The following is a 16,879-nucleotide window of genomic DNA, read 5'->3' on the forward strand; positions in this document are numbered from 1 at the left end:
TACTAACTAATAAGTAGTTATATATATATATATATATATATATATATATATATATATATATAAATCGTAGACGATTGCAGGATTCCAAATCGTAAGAAATTGACCAATTCTAATCAAATATTTCAAATATATTCTCCTTACATTTAACTATACTTGGTCGGTTTCCTACACGACTCCACGATCATTTACGTAAACGAGTTCTATGTAAACCTAAAGTCTATCCAAAAAATAGGTTAGATTCTAGATAGTTTGCTTCTGTTACTAATAATTGATTGGTATAGCAGACAACTAGCAGCAAAGACACAACAACAAAATTTGTTGTCACATATTTATCGATCACCGGTTAAAAGTACTGGTGGCTTGCTAAATTAACAAAAGCCTTTCAGTGTAATTTAGATGCGTATTATATATTTGTAAAGAACGTTTGCGAAACTTTTATTCTATCATAGAAATAGACTTTATCATAGAAATTACATTTCGTTTATATTATACTATATTATAGTTGGTCTCTCACTTTTTGGCGTTCACTTCGTGCGCGTCTCGTTCATGAGGAGACCATGGTTGTCTCTAAGGTTCTTGAGGAACGTGAGACTCGAGTGAAGAAGTAAAACGGGAGGTTCGGAGAAAACGGAAACGCGAACGGAAGCGCGTAATATGTCCCTGATACCAATAGAACCGCCTGCGCTACACAAAACAAGCAACAGGTCTCGTTCTTCTCTCCGATCAATTCTCTTTCCAAATTATCTCGAAAAAGTAAATTTTAATTAAATGCAAATGATCGTAAACAGAACTCTAAGAAGAAAAAAATGACACGTGCGTCTTCAGAAACATTAAATTGGATCATATCGAAATTTGATAACGACAATCAATGGAACATTACTTTCTACGTCGTAATAATTAGCGCTAATCAGGATTGTGATAGGCCATCCGGAACCAATCGCCTGTCGATAGCTCGTCAATCGAGAATTCAAGTGTACGACCAGCCGCGTACTAGGCGAGCAGATTTCGGGGTAGGCGTTTTAGCGCGATCCCCACCAATTCAAAACCACGTGACGCATCGTCCTTGCAGGATCAGGCTAGTAGTCTTTTAGACAGTTGGCACATGTCCTCCCGCGCCCGAAAATCCTCTAAATTTCATAACGTAAAATTCTATTATCGCGTAATAACAGCAAATGTCTTGTCGCATATCGTTGAAAATGTCATTGTTTCTTTTATTTCCAAGATTTTTCAAATTAAAATATACATTTCTGCAACTTTCTTTTGTTTTAATATCGCTGTAATCACAGAATCCGACGTAAAAATCTGATTCTGTAATTCCAGCGATATTAAAACAGAAAAGTTCCCAAGAATATATTTTAATTTGAAAAATCTTGGAAATAAAAAAAATGATCATTCGGTCTTGTAAAAATCATTTCTCTGTTATAACTCTTTTGTGAATTATAAATAAAAGAAAAATTTTGTCCAAGTTTTTTGAAGAGTTCTTCAAAGTCAAGAATGTACTTTGAAAGTAAATATTACATGTAAAATTATAATATATAGAAAATACATAACATTAAGAGGAAACCATAGATGTGAGAAATTAGTTGATATTCTCGTGTAAATCTAAATACAGCGATCGTAACGCATTCAGAAGGATAAAACAAAATCGTAAATTGCGTGCAGCTTTCTTCTCATTACTCATTATTTTACATTATCTACTCCTGTAATGACGAAACTTTTTATTCTAGTGCTCGTACTTTTATTGGATTACAGGTGATTTCTGCTTCGTAGTTTTCGCTATGTTAAAACATTTTAAAGTACTAAAACAAATTATTCACGCGATATCCAAAGTTATCTGCGAGATTTCGTTATTGTGTCTTATCTAAATTATTGCGACGAGCATGATGACATTATTTCTGTATTTCGATTCGATAAGATTCACAATCAGAGAGACCTCCAAATCCGAAAGCGATTCTGTGTCCACACGTAAAAGACGGAGCATAGACCTTTTTTTTTATATAAGTATATAACACTTAATGCATATAAGACATGAGAAAATCAGTCAGAATCTTTTATTTCATAAAAAGGGAGGAAATGACTTTGATTGGTCCATTTTCTTATGCATTATGCATTATGCATTATGCGTTACGCATAAGAGTGTGCTTTCGACCTAAGGCTTTAGCTAATTTATATAATACAGACGAAAATTAGACACTGGGGAAACGCATTGACGCGATTAATCCGTTCTCGTGGTTATTGGAAAATTCATATGAAGATGAGGGGATGGAGGAGTTATGCCAACTGTTGCTTCGGGATGCGTCGATACAATTTGCCGTAGCAATGGTGGTGGGAGCGGTGGCGGCAGAGGTGGCGGCCGACGGCAGCGTCGCGCGCCGATAGATTGGATACATCGATACACTAGTTGTATCGCTGACGTAAGGGGAGGAAGGGAGGAGGGGGAGGAGGGGGCGACGGAGGGAGGCAACGACAAAAAAACGCAATGACAGTGACGCGGTACGCACAGCTCTTGCGACGGGCTGCGCCCCTAGGAGCCCGAGACGCGTCGTGTCTTTCGAATGGCGACGGGCCGCGCATCGCGTCGCGGCGAGACGTCCGGATGCGCCGGAGGCCGCCGGCCACCGACGGGGAAGACGCCGACGGCGGCGGCAGCGGCGGCGGCGTGCGGTGGCGTCGCGTTCGCCGATCAAAGCGAGCAAAAAGTGTGCGCACTCGCAAGACGCGGTCAGCCTTTCCTGATTCTTCGTCCGATGTGACAAAAAATGCCATGCCCCCTTGGCTTGCCTCTTGGCATAATGGGGTGCCATGAGCGAACGCTGGTTGCACATCCAACCCGATCGTTCGCAGTTATTATTTCGCGGTGAATCCGTTCGATCCCCCCGACTGGGCGGGTCGCGATGGATAGTGGTAGGGGCATTTCCACTTAGCGCGTGGTGTATCGAGCGAAAAAATGGCCGATGGCAGAGAAAGCACGTGGCGAGTTGATAAAAAGCCGCCGGATGCACCGCACCGCGCGAAAGTCAAAGTTCGGCTCTATCGCGCAAGCCTCTGCTCCTCTCACTCGGCACCCCGGGAACCGCGCGCGGTTTTCGGCGATAGTCGCGGGAAGAAAGGACGTCGCTTCTGCGATCCTGGTGCCGCCGTGGTCATCAACATTCTTTTCGCAGGCGAAATCGCTCTCCTTTTCTCTCGAGGCTTTCTCCATGTAAATGCGGCTGATAAGCGTGACGGTTTTCTTTATAATACTTTGTAATGAGCAAATGTAAATAAAGCACAATAAGGTGTTTTAGATAAAGGAAGATGAACGAATTATATTGTGAATATTGTGAAAAAAATGTTATATAATTTTCTACTGTTTTGAAAGATAGACTATAGAGTCATGAAAAGACTTCAACTTTCGTAAACATTTGTCAATCTGTCATGGTGAATTGAAGAGATATAGTAATGAGTTGTGTTAGATTGTGTCTATTTTGTGTTCATTTTTTCTGTATGTGTGACTATGATAGATACGTAATCAAAAGTTTTTTCTCATTGGTGGGAGAGGGAAGTGAGAGTATCATTGAACATGCAATGAGACTTGTTTTTAGATGATATAGACTATGTTTACATGACTCAGTTTACATCAAAGTTATAATTATAGTTATATAAAATTATAGTTATTATAAAATTATTATAAAACTACAATAATAGTTATTCCATTTTTCAGAGGAATAGTTATGATTGGTCAGTTTCATAACATCGGTGTTACAATTTTGGTAAATTAAGCTGTGCAAACGCGAGTCATCGCGAGTGTACTATCATTAGAAATGTTCTTAAATTTCATTAAATTTTAAGTTACACAATTTGAACTTAATTTCATGACATTACATTAAATTTAATGTATTTATAACTAAAAAATATATTTGTATACATATACATAAAATTTGATATATTTTTCATGAAAATTTATGAAATTTAATGTATTTTTCATAAAATTTTATTAAAAGTACATTAGATTTCATAAATTTAATGTACACGTTCATTACATTTAAGTAATTACTGTAACTTAATTTTCAATTATATCATTCATTATTTTTAATTTCGTTCATAACCACGAACTTCATTTACATGTAAAGAAAGCTCGTGGTTACATTTCTAACAGTGATCTTAATGGCATGTTCTCGTGTACTCGTGCATACAGCGTGATATGCAATATTCAGTAATTTTATGATCCGGTGCATCTTTACACTGAAAAAGAAGATTGATTGCTGTAACAAATTAGATGATAAAATATGGCATAGCACTTTTAATTGGTTGCAGTAGCCAATTTTTGGTTGCATTAGTCTATCCCGCAATATCAATATAGGATTTCGATAGGCTAAAGCGAGGAGCACACTCTTGCATAATGCATAACATAAGACATAAGAAATCCAACCAATCAGAATTCTTTATTTTATGAAAAAATAAAGGAAACGAAGGATTGGAACATTTGATTGGAACATTTTCTTATGCATTACGTGTTGCGTTATAAGAGTCTGTGTTCCCGCTTAATCAAAAATTGCTGCAGTCAATTAAAAATGATGAACACGAGCGTAACATAAACAGCGCGCGAGTCTACCATGCTAAGAGACTTGGATTCGATCTCTGGCAGATTCAAGAAATTTTCACACTCGTAGCTCTTCTTCAGCGGTCTGGCAAACCACCAAGAATATTTATTGCCAAGAAAACCTTTCAAAACTGCCGTTCAGAACCAGTTAAATTATAGATATGTTTGTGTACAACCTGCGTGCGCACTACGTACGAGAGGTAAGCTTGGTCCTGACTTGGGATGTTGCATCATTGAAATGAAATTAAAAATGATATGTCATATTTAGCCAATCTTTTCTTTCAATGTAATATTAAGAGTTAAATGTACATACCGTTCCAACATATTAAATAATGTATTATTATCTATGCTGAAAAAAATTATTAAATTAATTTAATTTGCTTTTATTTCTTTAAAAAAAATATATCTATTTAAGTGAAACGTATAAAATATTTAACTTGAATTTCTTAACTTAAATTTTTTGAACATATTCTTTATGAAAAGAAATAAAGACAAAATTAATTTAATAAAAGATCTGTTCTTGGCTGAACTCTTGGCAGTTCAACTTTCTTCCTTTTTTCTCTAGGAGGAAAGAAGAGAAAGAAAGATGAATGATGCTAAAAAGTCAAAAAGAAAAGCCTAAAATGAACAACTATTTTTTCAGAATAACGATACTTTATAGTTATATACTATATGTATATTCGTATATACTATATATGTATATTCATATATAAATATACACATATATAGACCTGGGTTCAATCGTTCTCAAGCTTTTGATGTGGTTATATACCTAATTGTCAGCATTTATTTAGAGAAGTGTACATGAGAAGGATACTCTGATAAAAATAAAACATAAAGCGAGTGTCAATAAAGCATTAATTGGAGTGTAAAGGAAGTGTAAAAAGGGAGTAACAGAAAATGAAACATAAATGAAACTCGTAAGAAGCGAAATTGGAACGTAAAAGAAGCGTCAACTAAAGAAACATAAATAAAAATAGATAAATTCTTCGGCAAACACGAGCAGAATGTTCGTTAAACGGAGCGTAATTAGTCTAAAAAACATAAACGGCATTCGTCGAGTTCTTAGACGAACATGAATGAAATGTAATCGAGATCCTTGATAAGCAAATGATGTTTTAAAATATATTTCATTTCACCGATAAATATCTAAAAAAAGCTACGCTTTCTTCTTGGAGCCGTAGGGGTTCACTTCTAAAAATTATTTCATTAGAACACAACTGAAAAATCTTTCAATGCTTTTATCCTAGTCTGTGCGATTTTTTAAATTCAAGATTAATTCTCGCTAAGTCTCTCTGTGGTACGGTACTACTCAACGAATATAGACATTTCGTGACGTTCGACGTTTACGTTCGCTGTACAGCTCAATGACGTTCCGTTTTAAAATAAATTTTTTTATGTCAATATCCTGGAAGCGTACACAAAGTGTTTTGAATGCTCAGTGTACTTTTTGCCGAACGTATAAGAAGCGTATTATAGATGAAGTACTAATAAATGAAGTGTTTAGGAAGTATATCAGTACGCTCCATGCATTCTTTACGGAGTGTTGAGAAGAGTATGAGAAACGTTGAATGAAAAAAAATTTTAAAACATGTAGAAAATGTGACCAGATGTGTTTTGGGCACACTTTACGGAGCGTTTAGGGAGAATTCGTTGAGAGTGTATGAATATTCAAGACTAAGAGTTCAATAGAAAATCAAATGTTTAAGAAGCGTTAAAATTTTTTGTTCACACTTCTTTGACGTTTCGACAAACTTTACATTAGATTGGCGGAATTCAGGTAACTCCGGCGGAACGACCTGTGAATTATGCTTTTGATTTAAGTGCGGGCGCACTGCGTCCTCATCACTGACAACAACGCAAGGTTGATGCAGTGGCATTCGGCCGAGAACGATGCGTGTGAGGGTGCATCGTTACATCTCTCTCCTCCTTAAGCTGTGCCTGAACTTAAAGCGTGTTTACTTCTTCTTAATCCACCTTACAGTGCCATTTGTATTAAATCAAATATGCCAGCGGATTCCTCCCAAGCGAGTCTTGTACTGGCGCGAGACATGCGCGGCAAAGCGCGGAACGTCGACGACGTGTCCAGGCTCGATTTCCACAGGGATCGGCAGAGATGGTAGCCTACTGGACGTGCTGGCTACAATTCCAGGCGGCTGGGTTTCACCTGTTTTTTCGGCTTTCTCGGTGGTAGTGGAGGCGGCGGGATAGTCAGCCAAACCAGCTTTTCTCTTTCTTGCTGGTCTGAGGGCTGCACCATACCTATAGCATGTGTTCCCGCAACGGTGAATAGGCGGCTGCCGGTTCCTCGACCTTTTAACCGTTTGACTTGTGCCCGGATTGGCTAGATCATAAAAATTCCTCTTGGAGGAATTTTTTAAACGCATCGAGAAAATCACCTGTATTCATCGACATCTCGCTATCAAATGACGAATATTTGCTCTTATTCATAACAAGCTTTTATTGTTATTAGTCATCGCCTTTGTTCTCGATGTTGTGACTGCTTTCGTTCATGTTTACATTGTAAACTTTCGGTATCGGTTTCGACGTGTGAGGTAAGGGTAGGTCTTTTCAGGATTTTGGGCAAGTTAATGTGTTTTTTAAACTAAATTAAGTTAAAGGTTTAATTAATGGCTTATAAAATTAATAAAATTAAGTTAAAAGTTGAATAAAGAATTAACTTAATAAAAGTTGAATTAACTTAAGTTTAAAAAAAAGTTAATTTAAAAAAAAATTATTTTTGAGATCAGAATATCTCAATTTTTTTTTAAATGAAATTATTTTAAATAACACTTACAAATATAGATTATTAGGTAAATTTAATTTTATATTCACATGTAAATTACTTATATATAATAAGAGCCACACCAAGGCGTTTTTGTCAAAACGAAAAGAGAAAGGTATATATTTGCATTATTTCTCTTTCTTTAATCTATATCTAACTTTCTTTAACTTCTGAAACGTCTGTTCATGCATATTTACGTTAACTACATTGACTGATGATACGATGATTACATTGACTAGATATTTGTTATAAAAAATATATGTAAAAATTTATAAAATGGATGGATGTGCAGTACTGTTCTACAATTCTTCATCTAAGGCTCATTTCATATTTATGTTTCTAAAATATAACGTTTATGATGCATAAAATTAGTGTGATTTAAATATAAGCGGGAAAAAACTCTAGCGAATCAATAAAAATTGACTACCGTATGGTGACTCTTATTACAGATCTCTTATCATAAAATCATTGAACTTTTTCTAAATTAATTCTCTATGTTTGACTTTATAGAAAAAAAATATTTGCATTATATTAAGAGATATAGAAAAAATTTTAATTTAAAAAAGTTAATAAATTAAAAGTAACTAAATTAAGTTAAAAATTAATGCATTTAAAATTAACTTAAAATTAAGTTAAGTTAAAAGTTATTAACTTTTTAACTTTTTTTTAACTTTTTTAACATTTTAACTTACTACCCAATGACTTGTTGTCGGAGGAGGTGGGCTTTAAATCTTTAATATAGCCGTTCCTAATCCATTGGCCGCTTTGGTCGTGCAGAAGATAACGAATGACACTATGTGTCGTACCTTGAGAAGCCCTTTATATTTTGGTACTAATTTGGCGTTGAAGGCCGCCGCTTTATTAGTTAAGAGATACTCTTATTTATATACTTGATCCCCTATCTGCGGTTTCCACGGCTTTCGTCGTAGTATTTCTGCTACCTTTGAAAGACTTGTGTGAGGTTAATTCTCATCTTGTATGCCTCTTCCAGACGGTCGGTGGTGGCGGGGGCGCGGGGGTCTTTATATGCGTTTTTCGCGTTCACAGTGACAGTTCGCATCCTAGATTGATACGCCGGTATGTATCCGATAGCGTCATGAATCACGGAATTGTACGCGAATTGCAGCTCGCGGATGCGTTCATCTCAGCTCCAATGATTTCGGTCGACATATTGCGCTATCATCGTCTTGTCGATGCGGTTTATTCGTTCGGAGTTACATTGCGGCGTATATGCTGACGTATATACATGTGAGCGATGAGGAGTTTCTCGAGTTGCGCTGATTTAAACTGCGTTCCATTATCGGATATTATAATTTTGGGGCATCCATAGCGTAAAATAATGCATTCAGTGATAACTTGCATAAGTGCCGGTGCGGTGGTCGTAATTCGCAAAGATCGTAGATCCACCCACTTGGAAAAGCGATCCTGCATATTAAGGAATCAAACATTGCCCTTTTTCGATTTCGGCACTGAACCCATGTTATTATAAAGAATTAAAGAACAATATAAAATACAACAATATAACAATATAAAATAAAAAATTTAATTTACGAGGGGGAGTATACATATATCATTCATTTAATTATTCTTTGTACATTTGATAAAACAATTTTCTGAATCGAATGTCTAATAATTTTTATTGTATTTAAATTGTAGACTTTAAATTGCTGCCAATATATATATATTTTTGTTTAGTTAAGTGTAAAGATTATATCTATTTATTCTAAACGATAAAATGTAATGTATACGTGCTTATAGGCGTGAGTTACGAAGATGCTTTGAGGGATGGTGTTCTGCTCTGCATGCTCATGAATAAATTGCAGCCTGGCCTGATCTCGAAGATCAATACTTCCGGTGGAGATTACAAGATGATGGATAATCTTAATCAGTGAGTATTACATTATGAATTTGAAGAACAATAAACACGATCATGAAAATATCAGAAATCATTTACAGAGTATAGATGAGTAACATTGTAATGTGATAACAATGAAATAAAACTGTATCCTAAAATTCTCTGAATAATTAACATTAATTTGAGATTAACTAAAGTAGTACAGTTTCGCTGTAAATTTTTTGTCAATAATGAGCTGTTTTTAACATGAGATAGAGAAAAATCCTCTATCTCATAATTATCAAATTAATTTACTCGTATTTCTAATTAGTAACTTTATTGGTTTTTATTAGGCTTTATTTCGTAAGATTCAATATTCGCTTTTTTACTGTAAAAAACAAAAAATAAATTTTAATAATTTTTTATAATAATAATTAGTTGCCCAGATTATAAAAAATTTTTTTCTTTTTTTCCTTTTTTAATATATATTTTTGTTGGTAAATTTCATTCTCTGGACTTTATCTTATTCAATTAACGTACCACAAGCGATTGGAAAGAAAAAGAATTTGTTACTATCTTTTTGACTTGCGATAATTTTTTAAATATTTTGCACTTCTTTCTTTGTCATTTTGATGTTATATTAATATTTCTTTGACTAGCGATTTTGCGTTTTTAATTAAAAAACTTGTTTATAATTCTTTATTGTTTTCTATGTACTGATGATGGTCAAATCTTGACCGAAACGTCGTTTTCTTATATAATAATAATAAATATATTATTTTCGTTTTAACATCTGTCGTCGTGGCTGTATGCTCCTTATTATTTATATTTTGTATTATTGAGCCATTCAAACATTTAAATTTTAATAATTTTGTTTGAATAGTTCGAAGTATTATAAATGCAAGCATATATTTATTTGATATGAAAATTATTAATTTGATTTATATCATTTTTTTTAAGTAAATATTTATTTATTCTAATTAAATGTTTATTCACTATTCAAAGAAATGTGCATTAAGATTTAATGATTTTTTTTTCAATGTAACAAAAGATATTCCACGTCAACGAGTCTCGACGCAGATAATTTTCTCATGGATGGCGCGATGGTGTGTCCCGCTTCGGCGACGCGCCTTCTGCTTGTTTATGGTCCCCTAATCCGTCGTCGACTTTACGCAATCGACAGTGTTTTGCGTCAGTTTCTCGACTGCGGAATATCGACAACGCCGATCAACGACCGTTCGGACCGACGTCGCGAGTCGAGAGATTGTTGACCCTCTCGCGAGACTCTCTCGTTTCGAGAGTCGCGCAATATCACCAGCCGGAACGATTACGCGCGAAACGCCCCGGCGATGATGGATCCCCCGGCTCCTACTGCATCCTACTCGCCTGGCAGCCGAGAACCGACAAAGTCTGAGGTCGGGACCATCGACTATACATTGGAGCGCGATGAAAGTGAAAACACTGATAGATATATGTAGAGACGCGTAGCGTAACTGTTATCGAACGCGCGGAAGACAGAAAGCTATGAATTTTTATGTCACATCACGTTTCTCATGTTTTTTTTATACATATTAATAATTCTTTGAATTACATTTGCATATAAAATTAGCGCAATGCAAATTATCAAGTGACGATTAGTCCAGAAGATCTAATGTTAATTAAAAATTGATCAAAGGAATTTTTAATGATCATTGCAATCGCAGTTTCCCATGTCTTGTAAATTCTATAATGTGTGTACATTTTCCTTTCCGGGATTTAAATTCTTTTATCTTCAAGCTTTTTGTGTCGCTAGCTTTTTGTGTCGCACGATGATATAAGCACAAGCTTGGCACAATATACATATATGTATGTATAATATGTACATCTGCGACGTGGCCGCAACCCGAAAATAGGGTATCCAAGTCGAACGCTTGTAGCACATTGCTACAATCCTGATGAAGTATTTGCCTGCGAGGAGGTGATTTTAGGATAACGCAAAAAGAAGCGCACCCTCGAATAGCTCATAAAATTGCGCTTTTCCGCATTCTCCCCTTTTATCACTCAAGATAAAAGAGATTTACCTTTTGGTTGTCAAATTACTGGCGTCCGATCTCTGCAAACGTGACGGTTCTTCTCTCTCTGGATACTCATGGCTACCTGGATCATCTCCTTCCTTGGGAAAGATGCGCGCGTTCTTGTTCTCTCTATGAATTTTCAATCCGCTTAAAGCCGATATTTCTTGCATCGTACGACAAGTCTTTTCAAGTCTACTGCTTGCTCAAGAGAGAGAGAGATCCAAGAACTTCTCTGTCTTGCAATCAATTAACAAGTTTAAAAAGCCTTGCTGTATGATAAACGAAAAATCGATCTAGAGATCATAGTATCATATGTAAAAAATGAATTTAATGATCAATTACATAGTATATAATTACGATCAATCACAGCTATTTCTCTGAAGAATAACTGTGATTGGTCAGTTTTATAATTACGGATATTATTAAACCCGATTAGGCGTGCCACGTAAACGTAATCTTGTTTAGTCTTCCAAGGGGAAAGGGGAAGCCATATCTTGAAAGCTCCACATCTTGAAGTCTTCAAATCAACCTGTAATCCCACCACCGCGGCTTCGCCGAATGAAACGTTTCCACGCGCTTACGCGTTTCGGTCACATCGCGCACGTCCTGCACTGTCTCGCGCTTCTCGCCGTCATGTCAGGCGCATTGCCGTGCGGCGTGCGCATGTCGCGCTTCTTTGGCGTTTGGCGCGTTTTGAATGTTTAAGAGCGCGTCCCGGAGGTAGTGGGGCGAACGATGCGCAGCGCGGCCACTCCGCGTTACTCCCTTTCTACGCGAGTAGTATGATCCCGGTGAAGGTGAATATACCGCCACCATCGGACCATCGCTGACGCGCGAAACGTACCGTGCGTCGCGTCTTCGCGGAATGCAGTGACGCAGTGACGGTAAGATCTGCACATGTATGTATATATGTACCGCTGCACGGCGCGGCGAGGAGGGATTCGCGTGTTGCAGCGTAGCGCGAAGTCCCCTCATGCAACTCTGATAAACGGACTGCTCGTAAGCACTGACCTGCCTCACGCTCGACGAGCTCAGCGAGCGCAACAGGTTGCGGACCGCGCTTAATCGATGCAAGGTCATGGATTCTAGCCTTGAAATAGCCTTGCGGGAACACGATATAATGTCTATTTTTTAAATTCCTATTTTTTCCTCTCGCTCTTCTTCCCACATGAATTTCACATGAGATACCTCGCGATTTTTATATTATTTATCTAATAGTTGTTTAATCAGTATATACAAATATTATACAAATTATTAATATATGAATATATATTTTGATCTATCTTATATTATGTAAATATGAATAATAATAATAATATGTTTATATTTATTACAAATTAGCTACAAATATTTCATATTTTTAAAATATATAATTAAATATTGACACAGTGTCATGGCTTATTTCGAGCTACAATTAAATTAACTTTAAATTAATATAATCAATAAACATTTCGGCTTGCAAAGCCTTCCTCAGTGCTACAACGTAGAAATACAATTTTAAATTAATCAACAATGAATGTTGCCAAACGAAGAGACAATTGCAGATAAGAATTAAAGAACATCGCAATTATAAATTAGACCAATCCAAGTACTTAGTGATCTCGAAATATATCACTGAAACTAATCATGACTTTGATTGAGAAAAAGTTAATATTTTTGATTTTGAAAAGAATTATCTACACATATATATATATCACAAAATATACATATCACAAAAGAAATATTTCTGAAATGATACATATTAAAGAACAAAAAAACGGTTTAAATTTAATGAAAGATATTGAGTTATTGGATAACTCTTATTTTAACATACTTGACAATATACGGGAACATAAATGGTCACAAGTTTTGAACAGATTTGTTTATACATTCGATTTTATTGACTTACTTTTATTTGACTTACATTTCACATCAATTAATTTTCAAACGAGCAGTATCTTTAATATACTTAACCGGATCTTTGATTGAGAGTTTAGATTACAGTATTTTATATAAATTATCGTAAGTTATTATTTGATTTTGTACCTCTTATTCACACTAATAATATATTATCTTAATAAATCTATTTGTTCTACAGAATATCATAAAATACTTGTAATTAATGAATTCCCAAAACGTTTGATATAAAGTCTGTGACAAACTGAATTCTCAACCGAGGAATTTGGTGAAATCTATTTTATTGATGAATATAATTAATCTATTGTTGACTGAAGTATCCAAATATTCCTATCTTATTATCATCTGGGACTTATTGACGTTCGAATTTTTTTATATTTTGACACTTCACTACTGATGGTTTTTAAATTTCCATTGTATCCGTTATTCATTGTTGGTTAAAATATTATATTAATTTAAGATTGTATTTCTATGTTGTAGCACTGAGGAAGGCTTTGTAAGCCGAAATGTTTGTTGATTATATTAAAAGATTATATTTAAAATTAATTTAATTTTTTATAGCTCGAAATAAGCCATGACATTGTGTTAATTTTTAAGAAAATATACGAGCATTTTTTACTCTATATAATTAAATATACATATAACTATTCAATATATGTTTATATTTGAATTTGCTATGTAAAATCCTATGTTTTCCACTTTCTTAAGGCTCCCTCTGACTCTTTCTCTTATAATTAAATAGGCATATCAGAGTACACATTACAAAAGCATATTTTGATTTTTCTATTTTTTCGCGATGTTATCGCATTTAGATTGTGAAAAATAAAGTCTCACTTAAGAAAGATACATGTTTGTTTTGTTCTTTGAATTGGTTTAATATCTATCTTACACGATAAATCGCTTTGTTATTCAATACCTCATATGCGGAAGACACATCGAGCGTCAGGAACACATCAAAATGAGCAGGTTATATGTGATATGTTTGGCGTGTGCTAAATACTTCCAACATGTCAGACGTTTTCTCTTCTATTCGTCTTTATAAAATTTACCATCTCGCAAAACATTCTATACTTTCACGATCACAATCAAATAGATTCCTTTCGTTCTGCCAGTGCGAGATACATAGATTGAAAAATTTGAATCTTCCAAAATAGAACTAGATATTAAAGGCGATTGTATGTGAGACCCTGATGATGCATAAATGTTTCTTTTATATTTTATTGTTCGCCAATTTTCGCACCTTCTACACTGAAAAAAAAAAATCTTAATTTCAAAGAAATATGACTGCATTCGTTTAGAGTATCATTTAAATCTTGTTTAACACTCGATGAACAAGGATAAAGTAACTTCTGCGCTAACCACTGCGTAAACGAATGTAAGGTTATTTCTTTACTCGTATTAAAAAAATTATTTCTTTGGATCATTGAAAATTTCTTGGAAAATATGATATTGTATAATAAATTGCAAAGAAATATTTCTTTGAAATTAAGATTTTTTTTTTTCAGTGTAAGAAATTTCGTTTACGTTTCTGTTATTCTTTCATTACATCCGATTTTTATTTTCATCAAGGGAGTAATAAATAAATTACACAACACACTACAAATCCAAGTGCGTAGAAAAAGTAATTTTAATATGTGTGTTTTTTAGTTTTCCGAGTAAAAATGACACTACACTGCACATTTATATCCATTTTTGTATTGTATGCAATATAGTGTGTTTTTACGTGGGAAACTGATCACACACACATAATATATTAAAGTCACTTTTTACACACTTGAATTTGCAAAAAGTAAAGTTCGAATTTTCATATTTTTTATACGCTCTCGGGAACGTTTGCGAGAATAATGCATTCGCGATAAGCGATAGGCGTAATTGACGGGGCGTTGCCGTCTTCAATGTTGAAAACGGAAAGTGATTCTGCTATCCTGGTATACGGGCACACGCGACACGTCATTTCTGCGGCACGAAGAACAAAGGCCATCGCCTTATCGCACTCTCAGCTGGTTGCATAAATCACAATCCGTTAATTATCAAGCGGCGATAATTAGCGACCGAACAATAGAAGCGCGTCACTTGCTCAAGACGAAGCCCAGGCGAGCAGCCGTATAAAGGAGTTGAACTTAGTGTGCTTCTCTTTTGTTTCTTCCTCGCCTTTGTCTTCCCTTTGACTTGCTACCGTCCTCGACGTTATTCCATGAGCTCTACAATTCCTCAAAGAGATTCTTCGATATTTCTTCGACATTAATTTTCCAAAATATTTGATTAAATTGAACATCTAAAATTACGTAAATTTTTTTACCTCTCTATAATTATAAGTTTATATAATATACATTTGAATTGAAGAGATGTATTTTAATTTCTTTTTCAGATTTCAGAAAGCTTGCGTAAAATACGGAGTACCCGATGTTGATCTCTTCCAAGCTGTCGACTTGATTGAACGTAAAAATATCGCTCAAGTGACAAACACCATCTTCGCTATTGGACGGACGGTAATTAATTAACGATAATCTCGTTGTCTTATTACTGTTGTACTAAATTTTTTACACTATTCACGCTTTTACATTAAAATCTGAAGATCCTTCAAGAAAAGCTTTTTAATAAACATATGTCAAATTTCATGTATTTTATAAATTTGAAGTTGGAGTACTTAGATAACATTTGTAAAATAAGCATGCACTTTACGATTGTATTACCTTCTTAATCATATTAAATAAGTAAAGAAGAAAATGTAGATTTTTTTTTGTACTAATTTATAGACGTATAAGCATCCGGAATGGCGCGGACCCTGGTTAGGTCCGAAACCGGCGGAGGAGAACAAGAGGGCTTTTACGGAAGAGCAACTAAGGGCTGGCGAGGGACTCATTGGCTTGCAAGCTGGTACCAATAAAGGCGCTACACAAGCCGGGCAAAACTTCGGAGCTACGAGAAAGATACTTCTTGGGAAATAATTTAATAAAGTTTACACTTTTTTATCACCGTTAGAAATATTCTGTTTGCGTAACGCGATCTTTTGAATAGATATACGTATCGTATGTAACATACAGTTATTAGAAACATTGAATTAAATGTTCAATTTTCTGCTTTCGTAAAAAAGAATAAAGAAGATTGTACAATTCTTTGTGATTAGAAGAGCCGTATATCTGTTGAAATTACGCGAATGAATATCGATGCATAAATCTGTTTAATGTTAGACATGTTTTTATTATTTTGCGTTTATTTTTTATTTTTATTTAGCGCGTTTACTTCTAACGTGAGTGTATCTCTGACGAAATGTATTTTATTATGAAGTAATCAATATAGTAAGCAATATATATATCAATAGACACAATATACGAATGCATCGAGAGTACTAAAGTTTTTATTTTGTCTTGATGCGTCTCAAATAGAGATCCCGAGGCAAACTATTCTCTCCCACCGCGAAATTCCTAGAGCGAGTCTTGTCGCTCTTGCTAGTTTCCTGGCAGCTCGCTCTGCTCTCGACAATCGTCTTCAGCCGCGTGTTCCGTGTCGGTGCACGCGAAGACGCACGTGCACGTCTCGGGTCCGCGCGCGCGTCACGTTACAGCACACCGTCGTCGCTCCGCATACACTCGAGGACTCGAGATCACAGCGTACGACGTATGTACGTGCGTGCCAATGTGTATACGGCACGGCGATGTCGGCGATACGCGCAACACGCGCATAGACCGCAAGCGGAGCGCGTATGCGAACGTTGAGCCTCGTACGTG

The 16,879-nt window shown here is 35.4% G+C and overlaps 1 protein-coding gene across 1 annotated transcript in view; it reads left to right on the forward strand.

The window, feature by feature from the left end:
- LOC105626843 (muscle-specific protein 20-like) overlaps positions 1-16,505 on the forward strand; it is a 30,765-nt gene extending 14,260 nt beyond the window's left edge. Inside the window, exons 3-5 of the mRNA XM_012208136.1 lie at positions 9,126-9,255; positions 15,520-15,640; positions 15,908-16,505. Of these exons, the coding sequence (XP_012063526.1) occupies positions 9,126-9,255; positions 15,520-15,640; positions 15,908-16,099 (443 nt within the window). The 3' untranslated portion in view covers positions 16,100-16,505. The remainder of the gene's footprint in view (positions 1-9,125; positions 9,256-15,519; positions 15,641-15,907) is intronic.
- The last annotated feature ends 374 nt before the right edge of the window (positions 16,506-16,879 follow it).

The sequence above is a fragment of the Atta cephalotes genome (genome assembly GCF_000143395.1).
Source record: "Atta cephalotes unplaced genomic scaffold scaffold00006, whole genome shotgun sequence".
Taxonomy (NCBI): Eukaryota; Metazoa; Arthropoda; class Insecta; order Hymenoptera; family Formicidae; genus Atta; species Atta cephalotes.